General features: G+C 39.7%; 1 protein-coding gene across 2 annotated transcripts in view; it reads left to right on the top strand.

Moving 5' to 3' along the window:
- Virma (vir like m6A methyltransferase associated) overlaps nt 1-8,927 on the top strand; it is an 88,442-nt gene extending 79,515 nt beyond the window's left edge. For both annotated transcript variants that reach the window (XM_008847836.2, XM_008847837.2), the window contains exons 21-24: nt 3,472-3,638; nt 4,850-5,181; nt 7,551-7,694; nt 8,588-8,927. In XM_008847836.2, coding sequence (XP_008846058.1) covers nt 3,472-3,638; nt 4,850-5,181; nt 7,551-7,694; nt 8,588-8,742 — 798 coding nt within the window. In that variant the 3' untranslated portion in view covers nt 8,743-8,927. The remainder of the gene's footprint in view (nt 1-3,471; nt 3,639-4,849; nt 5,182-7,550; nt 7,695-8,587) is intronic.
- Nucleotides 8,928-18,964: the final 10,037 nt, after the last annotated feature.

Raw genomic sequence — 18,964 nt, 5'->3', positions numbered from 1 at the left:
TATATATGACTATTACTGGTCACAGTCGCTTACTTTCTGAGTTCCTTGGCATCTGAGTATGAATATAAACTCATCAGATAGACAGCCTTCCTCTTCCACTAGAGCCTCCATACTCTGTCATCCCTGCCACTGTCCACTGTGTTGTCAGGACCCCCATCTATTCCCCACTGTCTGCCTTTCTGGTAAATTTAGTCAGCCAGAGGTCCCTGTTCAGGAGGATCAGCAGTTCCTCATCTACGGCAATCCATTGTCAGTTTTCCTTTGGATAGAATTGGGGTCTGCTGTTCATTTTTGACTTATTTATTTTTATGGGGCTTTGGGCTACTCTAACATTCCTCCTTCTGAAGAGGTATCCCTAAAATATTTTAAGGATTAGATACAAGCTCCCAAATACTTTTGACATTTTTGGCCTTTGGAACAGAGTATGTTGTTAAGAGGCCCAAGGACATTTTGACTTTTAGCAAAGAAACTGGCTACTTTTCTTTGGGGTCTTTTTACCCTAACTGCCTAGCCAATTCCTACCTCCTATTCTTATCACACCATCCTCTGAAGAGGTTACCCAAATTGCCAGTAGGGAATTGGGATGCAGACCAGTCTGGCTTCTTCATGCTGGAAGAGGGATGCAGGATGAGGCAATTGGGGTACCCCTTCAGTGGGTCTATCTAAAAGACTCCCAAATTGCATAACTCTTATATTAGGGGAAAAAGAAAGTCCTTGAATCATGAATTGGAGATGTGAAGAAGTAAACGCAAGAGTAATTAGCATTACAAGTTCTAGACAGGGAACTAGAAAAAAGTCAGAACAGGGCAATTTTCAAATGTTCATATGAGAGTCCATTGGAATTTCTTGACAAGGACTTCTAAAAGCATCCCTCTATTGGGTTCCTCCTCATTTTTCTTTTGTCTTCCAAGGCTGGACTCTAGAGTGATGGATTGTGGCTCAGGTATTTTGATAGCTGTTGGAGTGGTTAGAATCAGTGTCAGTTCCCTCTCAAAGGCTTCTAGATAGGAGGAGAAAACAAATTTATCCATCATTTTAGAATAGCTGGTTGTCTCCCTTAGCTACATGTGGGCACTACAGTATTGGAGACCAAGATTTGAAGTCTTACCTCTGAGCATCACTCTCTGGGTAGGAGCAAAATCATCAATGAGAAATAATTGTCTAAATAACTTTTTCTATAGACTTAAGCCTAAAGTCTGGGAAATGTAATCCCTTGAACTCTTAAAGAAATATACTGATGACTTTACTCTTTGGTTATACTTTCCTTTTGGGTGTTTAAGATCATACAGTTGGCGCAAATAAATCAACTTATATTTACACCTAAGGCCATTTGAGGATCTGTTCCTCAGTGGTCACATGGGCTTGGGAGGAGCTCCTGGCTTCTTTCTTTTACCAGTTCCATCTATGTGAAGATAAGTCAAAGGTCCTGCTCGACCATGTCTGGCTTCATTTGGAAGCATGAATGAGATGTTTCCTTTGAGTTGACCCTCCTCTTTATAGACTGGACACTGGTTCAAGTCCATCTCATGGGGTCTCCATGTCCTCCCTGAACAAGAGGATAGGTGACTCATCACAGTTACCAGACATTTTGAGAAATGTTTCATAGTCTCCTGGAACTTAGTCAACCTTGGAGGGCAAGGGGCAAAAACTGTCCTTTAAGACCCTCTGACCACAGTAGCATAGGCCTCAAACTCTGTTAAACATCCAATAAGGTTAGTTCTACTAGTCTGGTACTTTTAATTATCATGTGCTATGTAGATAAAGCTTGGGTAAAAAAACAAATATTCTCAGATAAACCTTGACTAGATATATATTTTGCTCCTTAAACTAGTTGACTAAACTGTGACCATAGAATTTTTAAGATTATGTGTATATTATTTTTGTCTCCTCCTTTATATATCATAACCTATACAGACCTTCATCACTTGCTTAGGCTTTCTCATTTCTTCTAATTTGGAAAATATATCCATTCCCATATCCTTTTAATACCTTTCTCATTCTCATTTTTTTTGTAAAAAAATAATTATGAGACATAGTAACATTAACAAATAAATTTTCCTACTGTTGTAAGACTTCTTTTCCTGGGGATACTAAGCGATGCTTATTTTCTTTTAAGGTTCTAGTGTCAAGCCAGTGTTTGATTAATGTTTTACTGGGGAACCAATGAATTTATTGAGCTTATTGACTAACTGAGGGGTTGATGAGGTGTATGTATGACCTGAGGCTATGCACACTGGAAAGCCTTTACCCAGCATGGGGTTATGCCTTCTCTTAGTCTTCCCCAGATTGTCCAGACAGTACTCTTAACTGCTGAGCCATGTTTCCAGTCCCTAAAATAGTTTTCTTAGAAGTTCTGTTTGAGCTGGGAATGGTGGCTCATGCCTGTCATCCCAGATTTGGGAGAGAGAGGCAGGAGAATTGCTGCAAATCCAAGGCCAACCTAGGCTCCATAATTTGTTTTAGGTCTGACTGCAGAACAGACAAGCAAGCAAACAAAAAAATTTTTTTTTTTTTTTTTTATTTTGTCTTTTTGAGACGGGGTCTCCCTGTAGCTCCAGCTGTCCTGGAACTCACTATGTAGACCAGGCTGGCCTTGAACTCACAGAGATCTGCGTGCCTCTACCTCCCGAGCATGCACCACCATGCCTGGCAGGTTGTTCTTTTTATTACTTAAAATGGAACCACAAGTGTCTTGCAAGGATAATTGTGATCATGGTTTAGAGTAGTATTAGGTTTTTAAGCCTAAATTAGGTAAATTTTAAATGTAAATTTAATGCTGTTTTCTCTGAAATTAAACTTAGGTTGGAATGTTATTAAATGCATAGTATTTTTGGGAGTCTGTGGCACAGAATCCTTTTATAATAGAAAATAAATATTCAAAGCCAGCACAGTATTATTATTTCCATGTTTGTTTGAAAATGTTCTTTTGGAATTCTGTTCTTAATTTATATAGAGAAATCTTGAGTTCCCTGTTAGGCAGTAGAAGTTTTCTAGATTTCATAGGCCTGCTTTGAGGAGGAATGCCACAAAAAATTTAGTTGAATTCTGCCAAGCATGGTGGTGTATGCCTTTAATCTCAGTACTTGGGAGGCAGAGGCAGGCAGAGCCTTGTGAGTCTGAGGCCAGCCTGATTAACACAAGTTCTAGGCCAGCTGGGCTACAGGGAAACTGTGCCTCAAAAAAAAAAATTGGGGCTGGGCATGGTGGTGCACACCTTTAATCCCAGCACTCCAGAGGCAGAGGCAGGTGGATCTCTGTGAGTTCAAGGAGCCTGGTCTACATAGTGAGTTCCAGGACAGCTGGGGCTACAGGGAGACCCTGTCTTAAAAAAAAAAAAAAAAAAAAAAAAGATGAATTGTAAGGTTTTTGTTGTTAATAACTATGAAAATGAAATATAATAGGTGGCAGTAATTTCCAAAGTGTAAAGTTACGCAAACTTAAATTTAGCATATCTCAATTTTATGACTGCAGGTAAAGGTTGACTTGATTGAGCTCTCTGAAAAATGTTGCAGTGACTTTGATTTGCACTCAGAGTTAGAGCGCTCATTTTTGTCAGAACCGTCATCTCCAGGGAGAACCAAGACCACTAAAGGATTTAAACTTGGGAAGCATAAGCATGAGACATTCATAACTTCAAGGTAAAATTTATTACATGAGGATCTCATTTTAAGATAGGCACGTAAACTATATAACAAAAAGGAAGTAGACGTACCATTTGAATCACAAATACTGTTTGGATTTTTGAAAAAGTATTAATTTGGCACAAACAGTATATTATGTTGTTCTTTTATTGTTGATTCTGGGGATTGAACCCTGGGCACTGTTCTTGCTAAGCCTTCACTCTACCACAGAGCTCGCTTTTGTTGTTCTGTGCTACATTGGACCAAGAAGTGAGCTGAGTTGTTTTAGAAAATTGATAGACTATCAATAAAACATGTATATTGTATTAGTTGCTTTTCTGGTGCTGTGATAAAATACCATGACCAAGGAGCTTATAACAGGAAGTGTTTATTTGAGCTTAGAGTTCCAGAGGAATGAGAGTCCATTGTGGTGGGGAGGCATGGTGGTCAGAGGTGGCTGGAGCAAAAAGTGGGACACTCACTTCTTCAAACAGGCACAGGAAAACAGAGAGTGACTAGACATCCTGCAAGGCTTAAGAACTCTCAAAGCAGGATAAACATAGGTCCTTATTCAGCCCTCTGCCAACAATGAGGGTCTTCTAACATGGGAAGGCCATGGTTGTCTTGTTTGGAACCAAAAATTGGTGAAAATTTAAGCAGCTCTTCATGGAAAGGCCAAGAGTATTGTATTAGTTACTTTTCTGTTGCCGTGATAAAACACCATGACCAAAGTAACTTGTAGAAGGAAGAATTTATTGGGCTTATGTTTCCAGAGGCATAAGAGTCAATAATGGTAGGAGGGGTATGATGGCAGAGGTGGCCAGAGCAGAAAGCCAAGTGACACTCACATTTTCAAGCAGACACATGAAAACAGAGAGTGACTAGACATCCTGCAAGGCTTAAGAACTCTCAAAGCCTGCCCCCAGTGATGTGCTTCCTCCAGCATGGTCACACCTCCTAAAAGTTCTGTGACCCTCCCCAGGCAGCACCACAAACTGGGGACAAAATGTCCAAATATATGCAGCCTATGTAGGACATTCTCATTCGAAGCACCATATATACCGTTCATTTTCAGCTAGTTTATTATTTTATCATAGAAAGTAATAATACTTGAAAAGATAACATAAGTGGAAGAAAACAATGAAATTCAGTTTTTAGTACTATAAAGTACTTTATACTAGAAATGTGAAAAACAAAAATTTTTCCATCACATGCTTTTGTTTTAACAGTGGAAAATCTGAATACATTGAACCTGCCAAACGAGCTCATGTTGTGCCACCACCAAGAGGAAGGGGAAGGGGAGGATTTGGACAGGGCATCCGACCCCATGATATTTTTCGTCAGAGAAAGCAGAACACAAGCAGACCACCATCTATGCATGTGGATGACTTCGTTGCTGCTGAAAGTAAAGAAGTGGTCCCACAAGATGGGATACCCCCACCAAAACGGCCACTCAAAGTCTCTCAGAAGATTTCTTCTCGTGGTGGATTTTCCGGCAATCGAGGAGGACGGGGTGCTTTTCATAGTCAGAATAGGTTTTTCACACCACCCGCTTCAAAAGGTAATCAGTTTACCCATGTTTTCTAGGGGCTGGAGAGATGGTGCAGCAGTTAAGAGCTGACTGCTTTTGCAGAGGACCCAGATTCAATTCCCAACACCCACATGGTGGCTATGAACCATTCTTCACTCCAGTTCCAGGGGAATCCGATGCCCTCTTCTGACCTCCACCACATTGCACGACACGGGTGCACTCACATACGTACAGGCAATACACTCATACACATAAAATAAAAATTATAAATAAAATATTTAAAAATAAATTTAAAAAGAAAGGTAATCAGTTTACCTGTGTTTTCTAAAGTGGGTTGGACTAGGTCAAGCAGATGGAAGAAATTCCTATAGAGTATTTTCTCTTCCTACAGTTGAGAGCTGCCTCAAGAGCAGTGCTACTGTGCAGAGTACTCTTGGATAGGTATAAAAGATTTTTCTTGGACAGAAAAATTTTTATCCATTTATTTTGTCTTTTTTAGTTCCTTGGCTATTTTTTACAGTGAAAATTTTATTTATCCGGAGTAATATCCATGTATTCACAATTATACCTCTCAACATTTCCTTAAGATTGTTCTGTAAATTTTATCTCTTGATTCCCCCATCCTCTTCTTTTTCACTTTGGGTTTTTGTCAGACAAGGTCTCACTATGCAACCCCTCCTGGCCTGGAACTTACAAAGTAAGTTCCCAAGTACTGGGATTAAAGAAGTGTGCCACCATGCCAGACCCTCTTATCTGTTTTCTTTTTCTTTTTCAAGAATGTGTGGTATGTGTGTATATGTGTAGTGTGAGTGTACAGATGTGTGTGGGTGGCAGAGACTGACATAATCAGCTGCCTTCCCCAGTCTCTTTCCACTGTATATATCAAGGCAGAGAGTCTCACTTGAACACAGAGCTTCCTGATTCAGCTAGCCAGTTTGTCCTAGGGATCCCTGTCACTGTCTCCCAAGTGCTGAGTTTTCAAGTGGGTCAACATACTTGCCCAACATTTATGTAGGTGTTGGGGATCTAAATTCAGTTCTTCATGCTTGTGTAGCCTGTGCCTTTCCCTCTGAGCCATCTACCTCGCCCTCAGTATCCTTTTTTTGAGACAGGTTCAAGCTGGCCTGGAACTCACAATCTTTCTGACCTACCCTCTCCAGTGCTGACATACTGGGCATGCACCTTATATACATGGCTTATATTTTCTTCTTTTTTTTAGAACTATCTTTATTTATTTTACTTATGTGTATGTCTTGTGCATGTGTGTGCACCTGAGGAGTCCAGAAGAGGGTGTTGGATCCCTTGGTGTTGTGGTTACCAGTGTTTGTGACATCAGGCATGATGTGGGTGCTGTGATTTGAACTCTGGTCCTCATGATTGAGCAGTAAGTGCTCTTACCTGCTTAGTCATCTCTCCAGCCCCTGTATTTTCTTCTTAATATTGTGTTTATCTTAAATTGTTTTGAGAGTTTAGAACTTGATTATGCTTACAGAACCTCTTTGTATTTTGTTTGTTTGATACAAGGTCTTGCTATATAAAGCCAGGATGATTCCAAACTTGTGATCCTCTTGCTTCAGCAAGTGCTGGAGTTACAAATGTGTGTCACTACTCTAGAAATCAGTCAATCAATCTTTCTGTCTTTGTCTCTCTCTATTTCCCTCCCTCCCTCCCTTCTGAGACAGGGTCTTATGCATCTCTAATGTATGGGTGTTCCTTTTAACTCACTGTGTGGTCAAGGATATCCTGCCTCCACCTTGTGAGTGCTGGGATTACAAGCATGTGCCACCATAACCCAGCCAGAAATTATTCTTTACTGGTTGGTGGTATGTTTTCATAACTGCTGAGTTAGAAAGTTATGAGTGAATGAGAATGAGAGTTTGTATTAATAGCAGTCATATACATAAGAAGGTTAGGAACTGTTAGAAGAACTGTATATATACTTCTGTGTCAATCCCATGATATAGGATCCATTAGTACTCCACTTTACAGAAGGGAAAGTTGCCATTCAGCTCACCAGGACACATAAGTGGAAGTAACAGAACTAGTATCGTGACCATGACAATCTGGCTCTGTAGCCACCCTGCTGCTCTTAACGACTGCAATCCTGTCACTGTGGTATATTCAATGTACAAAATTTCAGCTTCTGTTTCATCAGTCTTGAAGAATAAGAAAAACATGTCAGATTTTCCTTAATCCAGTTGAGGATAGTAGGGTATGATACTGAACGCCTGTAATCCCCAGGCTCAGGAGGTGGAAGGCAGGAAAATTGTAAGTTCAGGGCCTGTCTGGGTCGCTACCCATCTCAAAAAAAAAAAAAAAAAAAAAAAAAAAAAAAAAAATCTAAAAACAAGAGAAACAAGTTGAGTGAAACAGATTTTGACTGCATTGTTTGTGTTTAGGAAACTATAGTCGCCGGGAAGGAACAAGAGGCTCTAGTTGGAGTGCTCAGAATACTCCTCGAGGAAATTATAATGAAAATCGTGGAGGCCAGAGCAATTTTAACAGAGGCCCTCTTCCACCATTACGACCACTCAGTTCTGCAGGTGTGTATCATCCCTTGGTACTGCTGAGAGATTCCTTTTCAAATTGTTGAATGTCATATATTCTTATTGTTGGAGAGAATATTTTGACATGTTGACTTATTTTAGAGTCAGATTTTTATCTAGGAATGAGACTTAACTGTTAGTATAAAGTTTCATGGTGATGGGCTACATTTTAAAAATGAGGGCGGGAGAGATGGCTCAGCGGTTAAGAACACTGACTGTTCTTCCAGAAGACCCAGGTTCACATCCCAACACCCACATGGCAGCTAACAACTGTCCATAACTCCATTTCTAGGGGATCCAACAGCCTCTTCTGTCTTCCGTGGGCATGCATGACATGGGTGCACTTACCTACATGCAGGCATAACACTCATACACATAAAATAAAAATAATAGATAAAATATTTTGAAAAATAAAAGCTAGTTGTTAAGGTGCCTTTTCAACCATAAAGTAGCCCTTCATACAGCATATACTGTTTGGTGTACAGTGGTGTGTAAAGCACATAACCCTTTTGTCTAAAACATTACTTTATCAAGTTTGGGATTCCTGTAAGAAGTAGCTTTGGTTTTGAATGAACATTTTAAAAATAACTTTTTAAAAAAGATTTATTTTTATTTATGTGTGTATGCACGTGTATGTGTGCCTTGGTTCGGGGTGGAGGCGGATGGTTGACCTCAGATCAGAAGAGGGCACTGGATCCTTGGAGCCAGAGTTGCAGGTGGTTGTGAGCAGCCTGATGTGGGAGCTGGGAGGAACTGAACTCTGTATCTCTTTCCATCCCTAAAACAAGTTTTGTTTGGGAATCTCAAAAATCCTACTTTGCTTACTTAAAGTCTTAAGTATTTATATAATAAGAAAGGGTGGTTTAAAGACTATATGTTTTCTTTTCTAGGCTATCGCCCAAGTCCTCGGGACCGGGCTTCCAGAGGCCGTGGAGGACTTGGACCTTCCTGGGCTAGTGCAAATAGTGGCAGTGGAGGCTCAAGAGGAAAGTTTGTTAGTGGAGGCAGTGGTAGAGGTCGCCATGTGCGGTCCTTTACACGGTAAACATACTTTGGGGAACACCTCAAGTATATATGGACATTTCATGAGTCAAAAACAGACATTGAAGGACCAATTTAGACTTAGCAGTTATATCTGGAGACATCTGAGAGAATATTTTTATCTGAAGAAAGCAGATTTTGTTTGATACCTAACCTGAGATTTCAATAAAAATCAAAACTTTGTATGTATGTTTGTATATATTTTTCCCATTTTTATATGACTATTTATTTAGAAAATTTCTAGGTAGAAGAGAAAAACTAAATGACTTGTTTTGTATTTTTCTTGCCTATACAACAGATGTTCCCAAACTTTCTTAGCCCATGACACCCTTTAGTGTGTCTCAGTAACTTTTTCACAGTATCCTTAGGCCAAAAGAAAACCTAGCACTTCTGTTTATTAAACAGTTAGGTTCCAGCAGCTTATGAAGAACCTACACCGTCACTACGCTGCACAATGCCTCAAACCTGGAAACAATATCCTATCCACATGTTTCTCCAACAGTACTTTTTATCAAACTGCTGAAAGTGTGTTAAAAAGATAAGCTGTCTTGGAGAGTACTGTGATGTGATGTTACCTAATGCTGAAAATGTGAACTACCTCGAATTAGTAGTTTGGGTGGTGTCCAAATGTTCCCGTGTTTCCTCAAATTTTAAAGTCTTCTGTGCCGCTCACGCTGATTTACTAAGGTGCCCACTATACAGATTTGGAATCAGAGCTGAACGGAAAGAAACGAACACTTGTTTATGTTAGAAGGAAGTATGGACCTTATGCTTCAGCTTTGGACCGACTGATGCTATTTTATTATACAGTTATTTAAAGCCTAAAATGAGGCATATCCTATTATGGTTATTTTGAGAATCAGAACCATCTAATGAAAACTGGACTTTATATTCAAAATTAAAACTTATTATTTTGACAAAGGAGCCATATTTTCCCCAAGGTATGTCTTAATTCACTGAGCCTATATAACTGGCATAAAATATAGAGTTCTCTTAAACGAAAATAAGTGTATGAGTCTCATTCCATCCTTTTATCAATCTGTTTGGGGAATTATTTGTGATTTCGAAGTCTCTGTTCATAAGGAAAAATGCCTTGAAAAGGTCAGTTTTGGAGATGAGGATCTAGTTTAATGGTAGAAGTGCTTGCCTAGCATGTGTGAGGTTCTAGGTTTAATCTCCAGCACTCTGTGTGTCTGTCTGTGTCTGTGTCTTTGTGTGTCTCTGTGTGTAGGAAAAGTTCAGCTGCAAATATCTGGAGTTTTAATCGAAAGGTTATGGAAATCTTCATAAGTAGTAATCTTGAACAATCCAAGCTCTTAATCTGTTCAGGCTTTATAACCAATAGACTGAATGGCTTAAATAATAAAGATTTTTCACAGTTCTGGAGGCTTGAAGGTTTAAAATCAGGCTGTCAGTGTGAGTGGGTTCTGGAGAGGGTCTTACTCTTTTTTTCACGGGTTCTTTCCTCCAGGCTTGGTTGAGGAGAGAGACAGCTCTCAGGTTATTTTCTCTAATAAGGACACTGATCCTATGACCAGGGTAAACCAAATTACCTTCAAAAGGCCTCTCACCTCCTGATTGCCACATTGGGGGCCAAAGCTTCAACACAGAAATTTTATGGGCATAGACTTTCAGCCCCAAATGCCAAGACAACGTAAACCCTCTTCAGTCGTGAACATAAAGATAGTTTTTACATATTAGGTAGAACCTTGCATTTTTGGAATGCATGTTGTACATTTTACATACATGTGGGAAAAACACTCATACACATAAAGATCTTGGGACTGGAAAAAATGGCTTAATGGTTAAGAGCACTGGATGCTCTTGCAGAGGACCCAGGTTTGATTCCCAGCACCAGTTCCAGGGGATCTGATGCCCTGTTCTGACTTTTGTGGGCACTGCATGACACGACACCTACATGCAGGCAATAAACTCATAAACATAAAGTAAAAATGAAAATATTAAAGATTTTTTTCTCCAAATATCTGACCCAAATACATGTAAAGATAGATAATGCTTCCTAACTTAAATAAGAACATCTGACCATATATGAATACATAGTTTTGTGTGTGTGGTGTTTGTGAGGTTTTTTTGTTTTGTTTTTAGCATTACAGTGAACATAGTCTTTGAGAAATACCAAAGAACTATTTCTGCTGCTTTAAGTACTTTAGGTTAAAGCTGGTTTGATGGCTCATGTGTAATCCCAGCACTTGGGATCCTCTGGTAGGAGGAATACCAAGGGTTTGAGGCCAACTTGGGCTACAAGTGAGATCCTGTTTCAAAAAACAAATGAATACCCAGAAATGCAGGTTGACAAAGGTAATAAATTACAGTGTATGTTTCTCTGCCTGGCACTGTTACAAAATTCCCTGACTAAAGGATTTGAAGGTGAGAGGGTTTATGTTAGTGCACAGTTCAAGATACAGTCCATTGTGGTAGGGAAGTTGAGGCAGCAGAAGCCTGAAGCAGCTGGTCATCTAATGTCCACAGTCAGAAGAGAGCCATGAGTGTGTGCTGCTGCTCAGTGCCTTTCTCCACTTCATATAGTCCAAGATCCCAGCCAGGGATTGGAACCACGCATAATGGCAAGGTCTTCAGGGTAATCGGGACAGTCCTCCACAGGCATGTCCAGATGCCCATCTTCCATGTGATTCTAGATTCTATAACCACAATGTAAAATAAATGTAAATTGAAAATGTGTTGAAAAAGGCTTAAATGAGAAAGAAGAAGGAATCCAAGGTGCTGAACCGTTGCCCTCTTACACAGGTGTCTAATAATCCAGCAAAGGAGTTATTCTGATATTACAGGTGGAAATAAGGAACTTGACTCAAATGGGGTGTGTTAGTCACATTTCTATTGCTGTGATAGAAACACTGATCCAAGCAATTTATAGAAGGAAGAGTTTATTTGAGCTTATGGTTCCAGGGGAATTACAGTCCGTCATGGCAGGGAGGCATGGTGGCTGGAGGTAGTTGGAGCAGGAGCAGCAGAAGCTAAGCTCTCACATCATCACACAGGCACAGGAGCAAGAGAGCAACTGGAGCTCTGGCAAGGCTTAAGAACTCTCTAAGCCCACCTCCAGTGATGTGCTTCCTCCAGGATAGCCACACCTCCTAAAACCTCCCAAAACAGTGCCATCATCTGGGGACAAAATGTCGAAACATTTGGAGCCTATGGAGGACATTTTCATTCAATCCACCACATGGGAGTAGAAACAGGATTTAAAACCAAGTTGAAGAGAGAGGTTGTAACTTTTAGTATTATGAGCAGAATTAATTCACATTGAAATGGAATTCTTTTTTTTTTCTTTGATTTTTTTTTTTAAATGGGGCTTTTGGCCACTCTAACCTTCCCCCCTCTGAAGAGGTAAACCTAAAATCTTTTAAGGATTAGATAAAAGCTCCCAAATATTTTCAACATTTTTGGCCTTTGGAATGGAGTATATTGCTAAGAGGCCCAAGGACACTGTGAGTTTTAGCCAAGAAACTGGCTACTTTGGGTTCTTTTTACCCTAACTGCCTAGCCAGTTCCTACCTCTATTCTTATCACACCGTCCTCTGAAGAGGTTGCCCAAATTGCCAATAGGGAATCAGGATGCAGACTGCTCTGGCTTCTTCCATGTTGAACAGGGACACAGGGTGAGGCAATTTGAGTACGCCTTCAGTGGGTCTCTCTAAAATACTCCCAAATTGCATAACTCTTATCTCTAAGGGGAAAAGAAAGTCCTTGACTGGTGACTTGGAGATGTGAAGAAGGCAAGAATAATTAGCATTACAAGTTCTAGACAGGGAACTAGAGAAAAGAACAGGGCAATTTTCAAGTGCTCATCTGAGAGTCCATTGACAAGGGCTTCCAAAAGCATCCATCTATTGGGTTCCTCCTCATTTTTCTTTTGTCTTCCAAGGCTGGACTCTAGAGTGATAGATTCAGGATTTGCTTTCAGGTATTTTGATAGCTGTTGGAGTGGTTAGAATCAGTGTCAGTTCCCTCTCAAAGGCTTCAAGATGAGAGGAGAAAGCAAATTTATCCATCATTTTAGAACAATAGCTGGTTGTCTCCAGCTACGTGTGGGCACTACAGTATTGGAGACCAAGATTTGAAGTCTTACATCTGAGCAGCACTTTCTGGTTAGGAACAAAATCACCAATGAGAAATAATTGTCTAAATAACTTTTTGTATAGACTTAAGCCTAATGTCTGTGAAGTGCAATCCTTTGAACTCTTAAAGAAATATACTGATGACTTTACTCTTTGATTATACTTTGGGTGTTTAAGACCATACAGTTGGCCCAAGTAGATCAATTTTTTACACTTAAGGTCATTTGAGAATCTGTTCCTCAGCAGTCACATGGGCTTGGGAGAAACTCCTGGCTCCTTTCTTTTACCAGTTCCATCTATGTGAAGATAAGTCAAAGGTCCTGCTCGACCATGTCTGGCTTCACTTGGAAGCATGAATAAGATAGTTTCTCTGAGTTGACCCTCCTCTTTATAGAATGGACACTGGTTCAACTCCATCTTGTGGGGTCTCCATGTTCTCCCTGAACAAGAGGACAGGTGACTCATCACAGTTACCAGACACTTTGAGAAATGTTTCATAGTCCCCTGGAACTTAGTCAACCTTGGAGGGCAAGGGGCAAAAACTGTCCTTTAAGTCCCTCTGAATACATTAGTATAGGCCTCAAACTCTGTTAAGCATCCAATAAGGTTAATTCCACCAGTCTGGTACTTTTAATTATCATGTGCTATGTAGATAAAGTTTGGGTAAAAAACCAAATATTCTCAGATAAACCTTGACTAGATATATATTTTGCTCCTTAAAGTAGTTGACTAAACTATGACCATAGAAATTTTAAGATTATGTGTGTATTATTTTTGTCTCCTCCTTTACATATCAACAAACCTACACAGACCTTCATAACTTGCTTAGGCTTTCTCATTTCTTCTATTTTGGAAAATATTTCCATTCCCACATCCTTTTAACATCTTTGACATTCTCATTTTCTTTTTTTAAAAATAATTATGAGACATAATAACATTAACAAATTTTCCATCAGTTGTGAGACTTCTTTTCTTGGGGATGCTAAGCAATGTTTATTCCCTTTTAAGGTTCTAGTGTTAAGCCAATGTTTGATTAAAGTTTTACTGGGGAACCAGTGAATTTATTGCGCTTACTGACTGAAATAACTGAGGGGTTGCTGAGGTGTATTTATGACCTCAGTGTATGCACACTGGAAAGTCTTTACCCCTCATGGGTCATGCCTTCTTATCCCATCCTTCCCCAGACTGTATACTTTAGCCCTCCCCAAATCCAGGAGGCCATGTGTGATTAGGGCCAAATTACATACAGTTGGCTAGGAAGAGTGTCTGGATAATCTGGTGAGGGTTCAATGACTTTGCTTGGCCCTCCTTTAATGAATGAGGACAACCGTCAATAAGCCCAATTGTGACAATGTTTAGCAATCAGGCTCAGCTGAAGTTGTGATGATGGTAGTTATTTCATGCGGAAGGGACTGCTGTATATCATCATCTTATTGAAAGGACCTGGAATTTAAAAGGATCCACATAAGAGGGAGAACATACATCATTTTTTTTTCTGTGTATGTGTTATATCACTTAGTATAACAGTTTCTACATCCATCCATGAAAAGAAATTCTAAAAACAGCACTGTGAGCTGTCATTTAAGAAGTGAGCTAGATAATGGGGCTCATGTTGGATCTAGGTATAAACCATGATCGTCTGTTGGCAGCTGATCACTGTTGGGTGAGGGAGAGTTGGCTTATTTAAGGGAGTGATAGTAGATAGTCTGACCAGGGGACAAACTTACACTGTGGGACATAATGGAGATACAAACTTGACTCAATAGGCCTTATTATATATGACAGAATGCATGAAATCCAATGTGGAGGGATTTGGGAAGGGTGCAGTTAGGGGAGGGGGCTTCAATATAATTAAGATGTATGAAATACACAAAAATTCGATTATATTGTAAAAAAAAAAAGACCATATTCCTTCAACACTAATTACAAGTGTACTGTGGTACAATAGGTATATATCTTATTTGAAAAACTAACTTGTTTACATTAGACATTTCAGGGTGAGTTTTGTATTTTGAAGTGAATGAGAAATGTAGAATACCTTTGAGAAGAAAGTTCGTTTAATCTGTAGCACAAGGAGAGGATGGGGTTGTTTGTATTCATTTCCTAAAAATAAGAAAGTCTGAAATATTGATGTGCTTCAGTTTAAAACTTAATGATAGAGGCCACCCATAGTGGTGCATGCCTTTAATCCCAGCACTCAGGAGGAAGAGGCAGGTGGATCTGTATGAGATCAAGTTCAGCCTGGTCTCCATATCTAGTCCAGGCCAGCTGTGGCTAGGGGAGATTCTGTCTTAAAAAGACCAAAACAAAATAAAACTTGAAGGTAGCAAGTGTGTTTGAAGCAGTGACAGGTTCTGTTAGATTAGTTTTACTGTTCAGGGTAACACTTGGAAAAGCCTTCAGGACGACAATGTTAGAACTAGAGCATGAGGCTGGAGAGACGGCTCAGTGCTTAAGAGCACTGGCTCTCTTGCAGAGGACCCAGGTTCGAACCCAAAGCACCCACATGGTGACTAACAACTGTCTTTCAGTTTTAGGGTATCCAACGTCCTCTTCTGTCCTCTTTGGGCACTGGACGACATGGGTGCACTTACATGCAGGCAATACATTCATATACATAAATTTTTTTAAAAAATGATAAAAAGAACTAGAGCATGTCTCCTGAGCATCTCTTGTGTTCCATGTACCTTAGTGCAGTCTTTAGTATTAAAGCAAGGGATTTTCTTTTTTGTTTATTTATTATTGTGTAATGTGTGAATGTGGGTTCATATATATGATGGTATGTGTGTGGAAGGCAGAGGACAACTTTGTAGAGTTGGTTCTATTCATCTACCTGTGTGTTCTGGAAATCCCATTCAGTCATCTTGCCAGCCTTAAAGCAAGTTATTTTCTGCCCTCAGGAAACTCACAGTCTAATAAAGGAAACCATCCTGTAAACAGCGTCCCTAAAAAAGAAAAGTTAGACTGGGCATGGTGGTCCATGCCCTTAATCCTGGCATTCAGTAGTCCAAGGCAGACAGATCTATGTTCCAGGCTACCAGGGGTATATGCTGAGATGTTGTCTTAATAAACAAACAAAAAAACACCCCCCCAACTTAATAAAGTCCAAAGTAAGTGTATGAATATGGAACAATCCAGAGTTCTTGAATAATCCAGCTAATATATTTCAAACTAATTTTATTGTGAATACATTTTATAGTAATTATTTTCAAAATAACTAAATGGTTGAAACAGGAAGAAAGCTTGACATACTTTTATAATGTGAGACTAACAACTTTTGGAATTACTTTTATATAAAGACTAAGAGGAAAATGATATGCAATTTTAACTTTTAGTGTCGTAAAACAAATTTAGAAAGTAATGAACAAGATGTTATAAGGGTCATATTAGCCATAATCTAAAGATGGTGATATAATCTCAAGTACTAGAAGAGGCTGGAAAGTAAAATGAAAACACCAGGTGACAAATAGAGGGATAAGAGCTAGCAGGTGACACTGGCCTCAGTTCCAGGGAGAAAACTGGAAGAGCTGGGGGTAGTGGCTGTTGCAAAACTGAAACTCTGTGCTCAGCTCTCTTTCTGCTTCTGTCCCCGTGAAATTTAAATGGAATCATGATGGAAACTTGACTTTTTATGACTGGTTGGTTTCACATGGTATACCATTAATATTTACCCAGTGTTGTTGAATGTGTCACAGTTTCTTGTTTCTTTTTTAAAAAGCAAGCACTATCCCATTGTGTGGATATGCCACATTTTGCCTGTCTGTTCATCTGCAGGTGGACACAAGTTGCTTCCCCCTTCAGTTTTTGGAAATAGTGCTGCAGTGAGTGGACATCTAACCAGCTTCAAGACCCTGCTCTCAGTTCTTCTGATGTAGACCTAGTAGTAGAATTTCTAAACAATAAGGTAATTCTTTTTTTTTTCTTTTGGTCTTTTTGAGACTCCTTGTAGCCTCAGCTGGCCTGGAACTCACTTTGTAGATCAGGCTGGCCTCGAATTCACAGAGATCCTCTTGCCTCTGCTAGGACTAAAGTCATGTGCTACCACACCCAGCAAGGTAATTGTTTTATTTATTTATTTTTTAATTATTTTTTTATTTTTATGTGTATGAGTGTATTGCCTGCATGGGTGTAAGTGCACCCATGTTGTGCAATACCAACAGAGATCAGAAAAGGGCATTGGATCCCCTAGAACTGGAGTTACACATGGCCGTTAACCGTCATGTGGGTGCTGAGAATCAAATCTAGGTCCTCTGCAAGAGCAGTCAGTGCTCTTAACCATTCAGCCATCTCTCCAGCCCTCTAGCCAAGTTAGTTCTAACAGACACACAAGGACTTGTCTCAGAGTGGTGGTTAAAAGACACCTTATCTGGGGCTGGAGGGATGGCTTAGTGGTTAAGAGCACTTGCTGTGTAATCATGGGGACCAGCACCCATGTAACAAGTCAGGCATCCTGCACATGCCTATAGTTCCAGCTCTAAGTGGAGGGGAAAAAGAAAGATCTCTAGGGCTGCTGGCTTCCAGACTAGCCCAGAAAACAAAAGTCTAGGTTCAGGGTGACATCCTGCCTGAGAGTGATAAGAGTACACCCAACGCCCTCCATGCATGTTCAGCATGTTCACTGATGTGTGTATCTGTCCAGACATATGGAGAGAGAGAGAGAGAGAGAGAGAGAGAGAGAGAGAGAGAGATACACATACAAAATTTGTTTTTTTAAAAAATTTTTTAGTTATTTATTTAATACCCATATAATTAGAAGAAGCATTTCATTATACCAGCATTGACATATTCAATAACAATTTCCAGAGCTAAGATGCATCTCTTTGAAAATTGCCTGTAAACTTTTAGGTTTACAGTTGAATTGATACAGTTATACAATATTGTACTCCGTATAACCCCTATAAGACATAAAATTAAATGAGGTTTTAAACTTTAAAAAAGTTCTCTATTTCATTATTAAAATACAGTTTCATACAGAAAAATTCATTTTTAATACAATTGACACTACCATGCACATGTGTTTCTAATCTCTATATATCTGATTATTACTACTCATAGTTGGTTACTTTCTGAGCTCCTTGGCATCTGAGCATGGATACAAAGTCGTCAGGTAGATTTCAATGGTAATGTTTTTCACATCTACTAATTATTAAGGAGAAAATTTTTATGCTTTAAAGAATTATTATTTTTTCTTTCTTCTTTAATTATATATCCACTTCCTAGGTAGCACCCTCCCATAGCTTCCCTTCCCCCACCTGAGCCCTTATACTCTGATATCCCTGCTATTGTCTGCTGTGTTGTCGGCACCCCAGCCAATCCCCACTACTTGCCCTTCTGGTGAATCTAGTCAGCCTATCTGGAGGTCTTTGTTTTAGGAGGGTCAGCTGTTCCTCATCTAGTGGTAATCAGTTGTCTATATTCCTTTGGATAAGATTGGGGTCTGCTGTTCATTTTCCCAGTTCTATGCTGGGTTACTATCTGGGAATCCCTTTGGCCACCCTGGCCATCAGCTCAAAAGAAGGTATCACTTGTCTGACATTGTTGCTTGTTATGTAGCCTTTAGCTATACATATGGACTCTTATGAAGTTATGTTGGCCCATTTAATCTTTGGTTATACTTTCCTTTTGGGTGTTTAAGGCCATGCAGTTGGTGTAGATAAAAATGATTTATTTTTTACTCTTAAGGTTGAGGATCTGTTCCTCAGGGGTCACATGGGCTTGGGAGGAGCCCCTGGCTCCTTTCTTTTACCAGTTCCATCTGTGAAGATAAGTCAAAGGTCCTACTCGATCATGGTTGGCTTCGCTTGGAAGCATGGAGGAAATGATTCCTCTATGTTGACCCTCCGTTTATAGACTGGACACTGGTTCAAGTCCATCTGGTGGGGTCTCCTCGTCCTCCTTGATCAAGAGGACAGGTGACCCACCACCATTACAGGACATTTTGAGAGATGCTCATAGTCCCCTGGAACTAGTTGACCTAGGTCAAAAAGTGTCCTTTATGACCCTCTGAACAAATTATTATAGACCTCAAAGTATGTCTGTTAAACACCCAAGAAGGTTTGTTCCACCAGTCTGGTACTTTTAATTACTGTGTGTCATGTAGATAAATCTTGGGCAAAGACCAGTTGTTCT

Source organism: Nannospalax galili, unplaced genomic scaffold (assembly GCF_000622305.1).
Source record: "Nannospalax galili isolate Female #2095 unplaced genomic scaffold, S.galili_v1.0 scaffold183, whole genome shotgun sequence".
Taxonomy (NCBI): domain Eukaryota; kingdom Metazoa; phylum Chordata; class Mammalia; order Rodentia; family Spalacidae; genus Nannospalax; species Nannospalax galili.
This window is presented reverse-complemented; position numbering and strand designations above follow the sequence as displayed.